General features: G+C 41.0%; 1 protein-coding gene across 1 annotated transcript in view; it reads left to right on the top strand.

The window, feature by feature from the left end:
- Nucleotides 1–481: 481 nt before the first annotated feature.
- The window catches only part of LOC110205095 (piezo-type mechanosensitive ion channel component 2-like), a 60,385-nt gene continuing 45,197 nt past the window's right edge, over nucleotides 482–15,669 (top strand). The window contains 7 exon segments of the mRNA XM_078149162.1: nucleotides 482–553; nucleotides 2,530–2,673; nucleotides 5,757–5,957; nucleotides 8,063–8,267; nucleotides 10,821–10,922; nucleotides 13,369–13,534; nucleotides 14,465–14,706. Of these exon segments, the coding sequence (XP_078005288.1) occupies nucleotides 482–553; nucleotides 2,530–2,673; nucleotides 5,757–5,957; nucleotides 8,063–8,267; nucleotides 10,821–10,922; nucleotides 13,369–13,534; nucleotides 14,465–14,706 (1,132 nt within the window).

Below are 15,669 nucleotides of genomic sequence, written 5' to 3'. Positions count from 1 at the left end.
CTTCTAGAAATAGTTAATGGAACTCAAGCGTTACTATGGAGACTCCTGGAAATACACATCATCAAGGTTGTTTCCACTGTGATCATCTGGGTTACTCTTCAGGAGGTTAGTGATCCAGAGGAAACTGCCTTTCAGGGGAACTGTGGAGGGGCATTTTTTTTTCTTCTAGTGTGTGGAAGTTTAAATTCAGATTTTTGGAACTTTGAGAGCCAGGTGGACCTCAAGATGAAAACCAGTTGAGCATATCTAAATGCGTATTTCTGTCCTTCCTAACACATCACCATTTGACTCTGGACCTATAAAATCAGCAGGATTCACATGCACAGAAAAATAGAAAACGGGATCCAATCAACACTCACCAAAATCTTTATTCCAGGTTTCCTTCATGAATTGTCTATTCTACATCATCTGGGTGTTTGCATTGCCCTATTCCAAATTACACCTGTATGCATCACACATCTGCATGGTTTGGGCTTGCGTAATGGTCATCTGCAAAATGATGTATCAGCTGAAGTTTGTCAAACCTCTGACCTACTCTTCAAATAGCACTGAGGTGAGAACCCTGGCAAAGAATAGGGTGATCTACCATGAGACCTTAGAAATGATCTTATAACATGGAGCATTAGGTCAGGAGGAGATTGTAGAGATCACCCAGTAACTCTAACCCCCTCATTGTGCGGGGGTCTATGAGCAAGGCATCTTCCAAGCTAGACATGCTTGAATTCTTGCTCTTCTTCTACTAGAAAGACAGCATGGCATAGTGGTTTAAAGAGCTGGCCTCCAAGTCAGGAAGAACTGGCTCTGAGGCTGAGCAAGTCACAACCTCTCCGTGCCTCAGGAAACTAAGAGTCTTAGTTGATGAACAAATGCTGATCTGCATTGGTGGAGCTCATCGCAGGTCCAGAACCAATTAAAAAATTATTTTAATACTTATAACTGTCTACTTGTATACAGTGTGCCCTCTGAATAATAACCAAACACATTTATCTAGCATGTTAAAGTTTATAAAATACTTCTTGGTAGTGTAAGCCAATACCCATTTTACAGATGAGGCAACTAAGGGTAAAGAGACTTGCTTAGGGTCATACAGATAGTAAAAGGGCCATCTTTAGTTGTCTTGATCTATATTTTGCCACTGGACTCAGATGTCTCCGGAGGAGAAGGTGAGACTGGTGACTTTGCACAGCCCTCCCTCACTTAAATCCAATTCACTTGCCGGTAATGACATCACCTTACTGATGTCATGGTCCTCTGAGAATGAAGGACAAATAACAACAGATAGTAAGTGTTGGAGCCAGGTTGTGAACTCTAATCTCCTAACTCCAAGCTCAGCATTCTTTCCCCCTCAGTGCCCTCTCTCTCTCTCTCTCTCTCTCTCTCTCTCTCTCTCTCTCTCTCTCTCTCTCTCTCTCTCTCTCTCTCTCTCTCTCGATATTAATTGACTTGCCCAGGATAACCCAGCTAGTGTCTCAGATCAAATTTGAGCTGAGGTCCTCCTGACTCCAGGGCTGGTGCTCTACCTGCTTCACCACTTATCTGCCCCTCAGTGCCTTGTCTCTTGAGAATGACTTCTCCTACTAGTAGTAAGAAAGTTTGTGTGTACTTAAAGCAACTTATCTGAAGGTATAATGCTACTGCTACCTGACTCCTGGGGAAGGAAGTAGGAAAATAAGGGAAGGAGTTACTTTCTAAGATTGTAATTGCTGGAAAGAAATCCTAAGGACTTAGATGGTGGACAGCCTGAGTGACAGCGAGGGTTAGAAGAGCCCACAGGTTTATAGAATCTTAGACCTTGGAAGTCATCTATTTGAATTCTGCCTGTGGTCCCCACTATTTTACAGATGAGGACACGAAGATCCATGTATTTATTCAGTGAATATTTATTAAGTGTTTGATAGGCAGTGCATTTTAGGCACTGGGAGAGCTACCAAAATAAGGTAGACATAGCCCCCTTGTTTCAGGGCACTTAGGTGATATAAGATATATGTGTGTGTGTGTGTGTGTGTGTGTGTGTGTATACACACACACAGACAAATATAATACATATTAGAACAATGTAAGTATGGAGAAATCACTTCCATTTGGAGAAATGAGGGAAGGCTTCGCCAAGGCCTAAAGAAGTGATGAGAGGTTGTATGGAAAGTTAGTGGCAAAGTTAAACCAGAAGCCAGGCATCCTGAATCTCAGTTCACTGTTCTCTCTACATATCCTTTACTGGTCAACTCCTCCTGCACCTCTGCTTTGGGGGACTAAGATGAGTGAGAGGAAGTAGTCTGGCACTGTGAAAAGAGCACCATCTCTGGAGTCAGAGGACCAGGGTTCAAATCCATCTCCTGATGCTTACCATGAGACCTTGAGCAAATCACTTAACAACCCTGGGACTCAGTTCCCTTATTTGTAAAACGATGGGGTTGGACTTGATGGTCTCAGAGGTTCCTTCCAGCTCTGGAGCTATGATCCTATGATCTCAAATACTTGCTGTATTGTGTAATACTAACTTATGTCATTATCTTCCCTGTTTCCTATTAGGGGCTATATCAGAATGGAATCCTTCCACCTGACAACCTGGCGGAACTGCAGAAGGCTTCTCTCTTATATATCTCCCTTATTGATCCAGCATATTGGTTTGGGGGACTAAGAAAATGTGACGCCAAAGTGTTACCTTGCCTGAAGGTAAGTGGAAAACTGTCCAGTGGATATGCCTAAAAAAGTAACACTCTGGCATTCTTCTTCCTCTTCTGTTTCTTCTTCCTCTTCTTCTTCCTTTTCTCCTCCTCCTCCTTCTCCTTCTTCTTCTTTTCTTCTTCTCCTCCTCCTCTCACCTCCATCTTTTTCTCGCCCCTCTCCTCCTCTTCCTCTCTCTTCAGTCTATCTATCTTGCCAGGTTGGAAGTTCAGCAGCCACTCAGTCAGACTTGCTCCCACCAATGATGAGATCTGGGCAGATTTATTTCTCTTTAACTGTGGTCCCTCCCACCTGGGGGTTCACCATTTTGATGTGGGATTTAGTGCAGATACCTAAACAGCTTTAGCCCACTTTAGCTCTGAGCTCCCAAGCTCAAACAATCCACCAGTCTCAGACATAATAAGGTTTACAGGTATATGCCACAATTCCTAGTAGCTCTATGGGACATGCTATATAATCAGAAGAAAAAACCTGGGGAGAGCTTCAAGCTGACCTTAGAAGTCAGTCTGTCAATGAGCAATTCATTAAGTGCCTTCTATATGCCAGGCACTGTGTTGAACACTGAGGATAGAAAGAAAGGCAAAAGCAATCTCTGCCCTCAGAGAGCTCATGTTATAATCAGGAAGACAACATGTAAGGTATACAAGATATATAAAGTAGGGGGAAGATAATCTCATCTGTTTGTGTTTCAGTTATGTCCGACTGTTGGTGACTCCACTTGGGCGTTTCTTAGCAAATATGCTAGAGTGTTTTGCCATTTCCTTCTCCAGCTCATTTTACAGATGAGGAAACTAAGGCAAACAGGGTTAAGTAACTTGTCCAGGGTCACACAGCTAGTAAGTATCTGAAGCTGGATTTGAACTCAGGAAGATGAGTCTTCCTGACTCCAAGCCCGGCACATTGTTCATTGCACCACCTAGCTGCCCTACAATCTCATCTACCCCTCTTATTACCCATGAGGAAAATGAGGCCCAGAAAAAGAAAGTGGCGTGCCCAATGTCGCACCTGCTGACCCCTGGTGTTCTGATGGCAAATCCAGGTCTTCTTCCATTGCAACAAACTTCCTCATTCCCTGTCTCTATTTTGCCCTCAGTGGTTTCAGCCTCAGACTGGAAACTAAGAATAGATTGGGAGTCTGCAGACACTAACATTGGTTTATTAGTTAAAGCCAGAAAAAAAAAAGGAACTTGGCCTGGGTTCTAAGTAAAAAGTTTCAGGCCCCAATAGAGCACTGTTTAATTTCAGGATCCCAGACTAGAAACTTACAAAATGGGCAATCCAAAGATCCTCAAGCACCTATGAACAGAGAGAGATCTTGTTTAGTTCCCCTCTCCTTGTCTGCAGATGAGAAGATAAATTTCAAAGATTTTTCAGGGCAATTGAAGGTTAATCTAAGCAAGGTATATCTGTGAGATTTATGGCTGGCAAGGAAGTGGATCTGGGCTGCAGTTCTGCTTTCAATCTGTTTCAGATGATGGTAACACTCCTGGATGTCTTGAGCCTTGCAAAAAGCATCATTCTCTATCTTAAAGAGCTAGCTCCTATTTTAAAATTGCTCTGGAATGACTGGCTCATGGGTAACATAGCTAAGGGAAATAATCTAATAAGAGAAACCTTTTCATGTCATGTCCTATATCTGTGGGGAAAATGAAGAATATGTATAATTCACAATTAAACTTGGAGAACATTTGTTTTTCATTATCTACCAATTAATATCTGGGGCAGGGGGGAATCTGGTGCTTTTATGCTGCACAGCCTCCTCTTGCATGGGAAAGACAAGAGATATTTATGGCTGATTCGAAGTGGTGACATCTCTTATTGAATTTTTTTTTAATGCATCAGTCTATTTTTACAACAAAATTCATTACAACTGGGGCAGCTAGGTGTTACAGTGGATCGAGCTCTGGCTTTGGAGTCAGGAGGACCTGAGTTCAAATCCGGCCTCAGACACTTGGCACCTACTAGCTGTGTGACCTTGGGTAAATCACTTAACCCTGATTGCCTCACCAAAAAGCAAAAAAAAAAATTAATTACAACAATAACCAGCAATATTATTGAGAGCCCAAATAACTGGAATGAAGAATTCTTAGGTCAGGGGGAAGTTCAGTAAGGGGGGAGGTGAAGGATAAAGATGGTAGCACAAGAGGATGGTGATATTTTCCTAGATGGGCCAGACCCCAAATGCAGTTGGTGAGGAGAAGGCAGACTGAGAAATCAGGAGCAGAGTGGTAGGCTCCTTGGGGAGTGTCTCAGGAGTGGTCATATCTCACAACAGAGGAATGGTGGTTACTGTAGGGCAGGAGGCATACTTCTCAGGAGATGGTGAAACGCACTCCTCCACCCAAATCGACACCCTGAGGCAAAGCCCTCATTGCACCAAGCTAGTTATGACTCTGAAAGCCAGATACATGCTTGGTGTTGCATGGAACATAAAATTGGGCATAGACTCTGAATTGAGATGGTGACTTAAGAGTTATAAAATATAATCAAGCAAAGTGAAGGAATCAATTATCATTAGTTTAAAAACTTTTTGGCTTGTCAGTAGTGATAATTTTACTAAGCATTTCCCCCTAGATCAATTAGAAGACGGATAGATTAGTCATTGGAGAATGTTTCCATCATTAAAAATGTTCAGAACTTCCTTGGCTTCCTGATAGCCCAGCGTTTGAAACATTCACTTTCCCTTGCAAGTACTGGTCACAAAAAAATGAATATTTTAATAGTATTTTATTTTTTCCAATTACGTGTAAAGACGAATTTTAACATTGCTTTTAAAAAAAATTTTGAGTTCCAAATTTTCTCTCTCCTTCCCTCACCTCCCCACCCCTAAGATGGTAGGCAATTTGATATAGGTTATATGTGTGCAATCATGTAAAACATAAAAAAAGGAATGTTTTCCTTTGAAAATATGCTCCTGAGCTAAAGTGATGTCAGATGAACTATTTTATTCCTGTAACTGGTGTGGAGGCTGAGAGTGACTTTCAGGTTTTTTGTTTAGTTAGCTAAGCAATGGTAAACAAAAGTAAAGGGTTCTTGCTAACACCCGGTTCTCCATCACTCTGACTTTACAGAATCATCTCACCACCTTGGCACTAATGGCAATGGAGGCCACCATATACAGGCACCAGAAAGTCTACCAGCACCACAATCAGCTGAAGCAACCCCTGCTGGGCAGCATTTTTGATGGTGTCACTAGAAAGCACCTGGATGATGGGTTACTGAGCTCGGTGAAATATTTCATCAACTATGGTTTCTATAAGTTCGGGCTAGAGGTGAGCCACCCTCTTCTTATCCCCATTCTTGCCTACAGCATTAACACAGAGTTTAAGAAGCAGAGGAAACCTTAGGAATCATCTAATCCAGGATTGTTTGTATCTTGGACTCCCGTTAATCTGGTGAAGTCTATGGACCCCTTCTCAGAGTAATGTTTTTAAATGCATAAAATAAAATACAAAAGATTACAAAGGAATCTAATTATGTAGAAATATAATTATCCATTTTTTTAAAAAAAAGCAAATTCCCAGAAGCCACATTAAGAGTACTTGATCTAACCTAGCCCCCTCATTTTACCGATGGAGAAACCAAGACCTAGAGGGTGACATGATATGCACAAGGCCACCTAGGTATTAAACAGCAGGGCCAGGATTACATTCCAGCTGCATAAGGTCACCTCTGCTTCTGGATCTCTGGCATGAATGACTGGGACTGTGGGAGAACTAGATGCCAGTTTGCCTCCTAAATATATAAATTACGCTTAGAGAAATTTGCCATCTCAGGCAGTACCTAATCCACTAACTCCTGTTGTCTCTTCATTAACCCTAAGAAATTAAATTCAGTTCTGTTGGTAGAGTGGATAGGGATAATGGAATTAGAGTCAGGAAGACATAAGTCTAAATTCTGCCCCAGACACTTATAAGCTGTGCAAGCCTGGGGAAGTTTCTCCTAACCTTCAGATTCACATCTCCAGTTGCCTTTTAGTGATCTCAAGCTAAATGTTTCTTAGACGTTTTCAATTCCCTACATCCAAAAATGAACTTGTCATCTTTCCAAATCACTTAGCCTCTATCTGCCTCAGTTGCCTCATCTGTAAAAAGGGGATAATAATAGCACTTACCTCCCAGAATTGTTGTGAGGCTCAAGTGGAATAATATTTGTAAAGCGCTTTGCAAACCTTAAAGTGCTATAGATGTTATTATTTGAAACCTTAAAGTGCTATATGTGTTAACTATTTGTTATTATTATTATTAATTAATATTGCCTCCCATACTAGATTGAAAGCTCCCCAAGGAGCTCTTGAAGCTTTCCTAGCTCTTTAAGGTCCACAAAGCACTTTCCTTACAAGAATCCTATGAGACAGAAACACAAAGCAAGACAGCTTTAAAAGTCACATGTTTAATTTATTATGTACTTTTTTTTAAAGCCAAGCTATGTTAACAGAGATTTGCAGTTTCCTATACAATTCTCTTTTTCTGTTCTGCTTCATATATGGAAATGATCTTGGTGTTCATTAAATTCAGAATAGAAATAAAATAAGAATTAAGAATCCTGTGAAATCAGTAATTGGAGTATTATTTTATATATGAGAAAACTGAGGTTCAGAGAAGTTAAGGGATTTGTCCAAGATCACATAACCAGTAATGGTGGGGACTGAGATTTGAACTTGAGCCGTCTGACCTTAGGCCCAGTGGTTTTCTCAGTACATTAAGCTTCTTCTCAGTCATGGTCCCCCTGCCCCCATCCTCCCACCTCCCCAGGACAATGACTGCATGTTGTTGTTGTTCATTCACTCAGTTGTGTCCGATTCTTCACGACCCCGTGGACCATGCCATCCGTGAGGTTTTCTTGGCAAAGACACTAAACCGGTTTGCCCTTTCCTTCTCCAGTGGAATAAGACAGAGGTTAAGTGACTTACCCAAGGTCACACAGCTAATAAGTGTCTGAGGTCCAATTCAAACTCAGATCTTCCTGACTTCCAACCCAGCCCTTTCTCACTTAAATCAAATTCACTTGCAAATCATGACCTGATGTGATGGTCCTCTTCAAGAAGGAAGAACAAACAGCAGCAACTATCCACTGAGACACCTAGCTGCCTTCAGGGTAACCAGAGGTTAAGTGACTTGCCCAGGGTCACACAGCTAATAAGTATCAGAGGCCAGATTTGAAATCAGGTCTTCCTGACTCCAGGCCCAGCACTCTATCTGCTGATCCATCTAGTTCCTAGTATATTAGGTCCTTAATAAATGTTTATTAAGTGGATTTGAAACAAATTAAATACCCAACAGCTTCTAGACTCTGGAACTGAAATAGTCCTACTCCTAGGATATATGCACATGTTTTTTAATTCAGCTCTTTAATTAAATTTATATTTGCCTTCCAGATGTGCTTTGTTGCTGTTCTTAATGTCACAGGACAGCGCATGGATTTTTATTCCCTGGTCCACATCTGCTCATTAATTTATTTGCTTCGCCTTCGGAGGAGGAAAGCAATTGCTGAGGCCTGGCCAAGATGCTGTGGGTTTCTTGCCAGTCTTATGACCTTTCAGTACTTTCTGTGCTTTGGAATCCCTCCAGCTTTTTGCAAAGGTGAGCTTGTCAGATGCTTCAGCTCACATCTTAGAGAACGGACCTTGCACTCTCCTTGTGTCTGGGAAGGTCCCCCTCATGTGCTCAGCTCCCCAGGAAGCAGCCCTTTGATACTCTCAGCTGAAAGGGCTCTTCCTTCCATCACATTTCTCATAGCACTTTGTCTGGCCATTCCTTGTAAATAAGTAATTTCCATTTAATTTAATTTATGGAATAATAGCAACAAAAATAGACATTTCCATAGGGCTTTAAGTTTTCCAAACCACTTCACGCAGGTTATGTCATTTAATCCTCATGATAACTCTGTAAGGTGAATGCTATTATTATTCTCATTTTACTGAAGAAGAAACTGAGGCAAAGAGGGATTAAGGGATTTGCCCAGAATCATTCATCTACTAGTGTCTAAGGCCATATTTGAGCTCAGGTCTTCATTACTCCAAGCTCAGCACTCTATCCACTAGCGCATGACACGTGAGTATGGATTACATCCAAGTAAGCAGGTAAGTAAGGTAGCATCGTGCATTGAGAATCGGAGGGTCTGATTCAAATCCTAGCTCTGCCACTTGTCACCCATGTAGTCTTGACCAAGTCCTCTAACTTCTCTGGGCCTCAGTTTCCTGATGTGTAAAATAAGGGGGCTGGCCTTAATGACCTTAAATGACCTGAAAATGACCTTAAAAGTTCCCTCTATCTCTAGGTCTCTGATCCTGTGATCCTAAGTTGTTACTGAGCAAGCTTAGTTGTTTCTATATTCAGTATTATTTTATTTAAAAATTTTAAAAAATTATTATTTATCTTTAACATTTAAAAAAATTTTTTGAGTTCCAAATTCTCTCCCTTCCTCCCATCCTTCCCCTCCTATTGTCAAGCTAAGAAATGTGATATCAATTATACATGTGAAATTACACAAAATGTATTTCCATGTTAGCCATTTTACCAAAAAACAGCAAGAAAAATGAAGAAAATGAAAAAAAATTGTTTCAATTTGCATTCAGACTCCATGAGTTCAATATTATTTTAAATAAATCATTTATTAAAAATAAAACTCCCTGGCATTTGGTTAGTGCTTTCAACTTTTCTGAGCACGGTTTTAAATCTTGGGCCTCAGCCAACACAACAACTTTGGGGGGTATAACCACCAAGGAGAAGACATCAGGCCCATGTGGGCAGGTAGGAGGCCGGATGCGGGTAATAGAGCCCCTGGCTGTCCAGTGCTTTCTCTACTATATTATATTGCTTCAGATGGATACAATCAGAGCAGAGATTCAGTAATAATACTCCCATCAATATTAATTTCTCAATATTACTTCACACTTCCCATTTTAATCACTTCCTTTTAGGTGGCCAAGAACAAAGGTGTCAAATACACAGTCTGTAACATTCCTGGGACTGAGACACCCCTGAATGCATCCTGAGACAAATTAAAATGTAATTGGGAAATAGTTAAAAAAATGAATAAGAAATGACAAAACATAGATAACATCAATATGCCCCAATAGGGGACACTTTTTCTATACATATTATATACAATATAATATATGTATATATATTATATAATGTTTAAGCCCCATTTCTATTTGAATGCCACACCAATGGAAGTGCAGCGGATAGGCCCAAGTTCAAATTGTAACTCAAACATTTATTAGCTGTGGGACTCAAGGTTCAACGTCTCTGGGCTTCAACTTACTTCATCTGTGAAATAAAGGTGCTGGATTTGATGGCCTCCAAATTTCCTCCCAGATCTAAATGTATTTGTGAGAAGCCTATGGTGGGAAACTTTCAGACCTTCGTAGACAGCTTTTGAGTTGCCATACAAAGCACAACCACCACCCAGGGGCCATCCTCTGGAGCTTCTCTCACCCCAGTGAGGCTGAGAATCCAACAAGAGACATACACAGTCAGACACTGAGTCTGTATTCGGGGCCTGTCAGAGGCTGTACTCTGTAGGTGCATATTTTGAGAACCCACATCCCCCTCTTTTAAACGAGAGGCTTTCTTAACCTGGAGTCCACAGACTGGGGTCTGAGAACTTGGATGAGGGAAAAAATTGCATCTTTATTTTCTTCAGTTTCTTTGTGTAATTCTTCATATTTTATCTTATGCATTTCAAAATGTTATTCTGAGAAAGAGCTCCAGGGGCTTCAACAGCTTGCCAAAGGGGTCCATGACAAAATAAAAGGTTAAGAAATCCTAGGCTCTGGTCTTAGTGGACCTGGGTTCAAATCTTGCCTCTGTCACTAACTACCTGTGTGACCCTGGACAAGTCATTTAACCTTTTTGGGCCTCCTCTGTAAAATGAGTGGTTTGGCCCAGAGGGCCTCTAAAGGCCCTTCTAATTTTAAATCTATGATACTATTATGATCCTTTAATCTCTAAATAAATCCTGTGATCCTATATCCTTCCCCCACCTACCCATCGCCCACACATACACCATAATGAGAGATCAGAGATGGGCTTTTATCTCAAAAACAAAAATTGCATTAACAGAATGTTGACTCAGTGTGATTAAAAAATGTAGTGGTAATAATATGAAGATGACTTCTTGTTCTACAGATTACCCATGGAGATCCATGAGACCAGCAATCCGTTCAAATCTCATTAAATGGTTATATCTCCCAGATTTTGCCAAGAAACCAGATGCTCTTTTTCTCCTGTGTGAGTAGCTAATGTTTCTGCATGCCACTGTCCTAAAAGATACTTCAGACCAGCTGGGCCTTGCAGGCTCTAGTAAAGTGGCGTTCCATCTTATGTGGCTCCATCTTGTGGTAGACATGGGCTTTCTATACTCCTTTTCTAGCATCTTCACTGCTAAAAGGAAGGAAAGAAGGAAACAAGGATTTATTAAGCACGTGCCAGATACTGTGCTAAGTGCTTTACAAATATTATCTCATTTAATCCTGACAACAACCTTGGGAAGGAGGTGCTATTATTATCCCTATTTTACAGAGGTTAAGTGATTTGCCCAGGGTCACATAGGTATCTGAGACTGGATCTGAACTCAGGTCTTCCTGACTCAAGGCCCAGCACTCTATCCACTGCACCATTTAGCTGCTTCTAGGTATAAAATGTAAAAGATAAGCAGGATTTTTAAAAAAGTCATTAAAATCTCCAATTTCTAGCACAGTGTAGTACATAGCAGGTATTCAATAAAAGCTTATAGATTGATTAGATGTTTATTAAGTATTTATTAAGGTCCCATTCTAAGGACAGTTAGGTGGCACAGTGGATAGGGTGCCCAGCATAGAGTGAGGGAGATCTGAATTGAAATCTGGCTCCAGACACATACTGGCTGTGTGACCTTGGGCATATTTCTTAATTAGCCCTGTTTGCCTCAGTTTTCTCATCTGTAAAATGAGCTGTAGAAGGAAATGGCAAACCATTCCAGTATCTCTGTGAAGAAAACCCCAAAAGGGGTCACAAAGAGTCAGACAGTACTGAACAACAGGGTCCCATTCACTTTTAATGCTCTATGATACTATGATTTTGTATTCTCTCCAATAATCACTGAGAAGATACTGATACTAGAATATAGTGTTCCAGTTTTCTTGTAATGTGAGATAATTCATATAGTTCAAAATCATGAATATGAAATAGTTTTTACTTTTAAATATTGTGCTGGTGCTTTTCAATCAGCTTTTTCCAATGCAATTTTGCTATGAGCTGTGAGACAGAACAGACATCAATGGGTAACTTGGGGGGAAAAGGAACAAGTATTTCATATTTAAAATGTTCCAAAGTTGTGTTTTGAAAGTGAGAACTTTCTTGTCACCAAAAGAGCTTGTGTTAGGTGGTCTCAGTCCTTCTAAAAACTATTAGCCCATTTATTAAAGTTCACTTATTTGTGGAAGTGAATCTCTTATTCCATTCCTTCATCTCCTAACTTTTCTCTGGCAGTGTGGTTTAATGGGAAGAGTATTGGTCTGAGAAGTGGGCTCTTAGCCTAATTCCGTAACTCACCAGCTCTGCCTCCTTGAGCCAACCACTTCCTTCTTGGAGCCTCAATTTTCTTATTGGAAAATTAGGGAATTGGACTAGATGAGCTCTAAGCTGTCTTCCAGTTAAAAAACTCTGTGATTCTTTGAATTTCCTCCTAGCAGACTTCCTAACCATACACACAATCTATTCCTTTCTTTGAAAACTGTGCTGTTAAAGTTGGTGGTGGGGCAGCTAGGTGGTGCGATGGATAGAGCATCAGCCCTGAAGTCAGGAGGACCTGAGTTCAAATCCGGCCTCAGACCAAATACTTAACACTAGCTATGTGACCCTGGGAAAGTCACTTAACCCCCCAGATGCCTTAAAAAAAAAAGTTGGTGGTGGTGCTGAGGATAGGATGGTCAACTCAAAGTCCGGTTCAAATTACGCTTAGAACCATACCATGTATCAAAGGCTTTCTGTGCTTCTGTGTTAAACATTTTGAGCAGGGAATCTGCTCTACTCCATAGACCCAGAGTCATAATCAGCCATTCTGTACCTGGGGCAAGGGTCACAAAACACATGAGGGGCAGGGTGGGGAGATCAGTGGATGTACCAGGATACTGCAAGGCTACTTCTAGGGAGACTCTCTGATGGCAGGGTTGGTGGAGAAGCAAATGAGTTCAGGATTGGGAGGAGCTAACTTGAGTTGCTGCAGCCAGTGGTGATGGGGAGGGAGGAGTAAATGTTATCAGGTAAATTCCTATTTTTAACTTATTTTGCCTGGAACTAGGTGCTAAACTGTTTCTGAACTGCTAATTGGGTTAGACGAAAGTGCTATCAGCACCCTCTAAATTTCTATGCCCTGGGCAAAGCCTTTGCTTGCCCTATCCTAGTTGTGACCCCACACAGACCTTTTGGTGATATTGCTACTGTCCTACTTAGGGCTAGTTGAAAATCACAATGGTCTCTTTGTCCCCCTCCCCTCCCAAAAGGGAGGTGATAAGGGAATTAGTTGGAAAGTGATTTGGGAGGATGAATGATTCTATTTAAGTATAAAGTTTTACTGCCCTAAAGGACTTGACCCATGAATAGTGACTTCAGTAGAACTGATTGAGTGAACGCCTGTTTAAATGTGGAGTAGACCACCTTGCAAAGGGTCTAATTCCATTCCTACATATCTCCACAGATGATTTTTTGCTTCTGCTCTTTGCCTTTCTCCAGTGGCAAGTATTTGAAGATGAGAATAAGGCTTCTGTAACAGTGAAGGTGGGAGATAATGTGGAGATAAGCCAGGATTTGATTCCAGAAGACCTCAGTCAATTCACTCCAGTACCGAACTTTATTTACTGCCGGTAAGACTCAGAGTCCAGTGAGGCCACAGAAGAATGGCCCGCCCTTTTCTGGTTCATCCTGTTCCTAATGTTTTTATAAAATTTCCTCTGAATAGTCAAAGTTACTTTCTGAACTTTCCCACCTGTAATCTAGTCCTACAGAGGCAGCTAGGTGGTGCAGTATCAAACCTGGAGTCAGAAAGAATTGAGTTTTAATTCTGTCTCAGACACTTACTAGCTGTGTGACCCTGGAAAAGTCACTTACTTAACCTCTGCCTTAATTTCCCCAAACATAAATTTGGGGTAATAATAGCATATGTGTCACAGGGTTGCTGTGAGGACCAAGTGAAATAATGTATAAAGCACTATATTAATGGTACCTATTATTATTAGCTATTATTACAGTCCCATTTTTTAGTAAATTGCTTTCTAATGCTCCCAAGTTACTTTATTTAACTCCTAGAGAATATTTTTTGTTCTTTCCTTTTGTTGGGCCATAGAGTCATAAGATTTAGACCTGAAAAAATCTTAGAAATCATTTCGTTCAATTCCTTATTTTACAGATGAGGAAATTAAGGCTTAGATAGGGATAGGAGAAATATTTGCCCAGAGTGATATGTTAGTATCAGAGCCAGGATTTGAACCTTGGTCCTCTGTCTCCAGATGCACTTCTCTTCCCACCACATCATACCGCCTCTCATAGTAGTGAGTGCCTTCTCCCTGGACATCTCCAACAAGAGGCTAAATACCTACTTGTAGGAGAACTCATAAAGGAGATTTCTCCACTAGGCTGGAGGACCCATTCTAACTCTCAGATTCCAAGACTTATGGAATCTTAGCATTGGAAAGGACCTTCCAGGCCACTTAGGTCTAATTAGGTCAATTAGGCTAATAGTGTCTCACTTTATGAAAGCCCAAATGTCTACTTGACTCACCTGTTCTGTCTTCTAGGTCCTACCTTGATATGGCTAAAATCATTGTGTTCCGCTACCACTTCTGGTTTGTACTCTGCCTGGTTTTCCTCACCAGGACAACTCGAATCAACATCCTCTGTGCTGGCTACCTGGTAGCCTTTTTCTACTTCATGCTCCATGGAAGGGCCCTCCTGTTGAGACACATGAAAATTATCCTCCATCGGTGGGACTACCTGATTATATACTGCTGTAGTGATTGCCATGAAGAATCTTCTAAGTGTATGTTTGTACCTTCACATACCTCCTAGGGATTGTTTTTTGTTTGTTTTTAGCTCAGCTCTCTTAGGGCCTTAAAAAAATGAATGAGTATTACCAAGACAAGCAGTGATCTTAAAAGATCATGTTTTTCATATATTTAACCAAGGCAAAAGACCCCAAAGAGTCCGCAATGGCACAATCAATAAAAGGTGGCCTCAGAACCAGGAAGAACTGGATTTGAGTCCTGGTTGTGTGACCCTGGGCGAATTACTTAACTTCTCAGTGCACTAATAGACAGCTGTATTAGACTATACATTTTCAGAGAAGATACTGACCTGCATTGAGAGTTTTACCATCTGGGAGTTCCCAAATCAATGAAATCACAGGTACAGGCCCTAACTGGTTAATCTACAAAACACTAAAGAATGCCTAAAATGTTGCCATGAAGCACATGCTTCTTCTCTCTCTCTCTCTCTCTCTCTCTCTTTTTTTTTTTGCTTGTTGGGGTTAAGTGACTTGCCTAGGGTCACACAGCTAGTATGTGTCAAGTGTTTGGTCTGAGGCCACATTTGAACTCAGGTCCATCCTGACTTCAGGGCCAGTGCTCTATCCACTGCGCCACCTAGCTGCCCCCAGCATGAGCTTCTTAGAGAAGCTTTTGAGACTAAGAGCTATGAATTGAGTGATGATAGGGGGAATGGAATGATTTATGAATTAACAAGTAAGGACTAGGACCTATTATTAGGGATACTTATTAGGGACTGGACTTGTGATTTCATTGATATAGAAAACTCCCAGATAAGAAAACGGCCTCCTTCCAGCATGTAACATGTAGTTTTAGAGAGTTGTCTAGAGAACTGAGACTGTTAAGTGATTTGCCAAAGGTCACACACTGTCAGTATATATCAGAAGCAGTACTTGAACCCAGTTTCCATGGCTCTGAATCCAAATCTTTATCCATTGTGACCGCATTGCCTCTCAGAG

The sequence above is a fragment of the Phascolarctos cinereus genome, unplaced genomic scaffold (assembly GCF_003287225.1).
Source record: "Phascolarctos cinereus isolate Bilbo 61053 unplaced genomic scaffold, phaCin_HiC Scaffold_2;HRSCAF=192, whole genome shotgun sequence".
NCBI classification, from domain to species: domain Eukaryota; kingdom Metazoa; phylum Chordata; class Mammalia; order Diprotodontia; family Phascolarctidae; genus Phascolarctos; species Phascolarctos cinereus.
The sequence above is the reverse complement of the archived record's forward strand: the minus strand, read 5'-3'. Positions and strand labels throughout refer to the sequence as shown.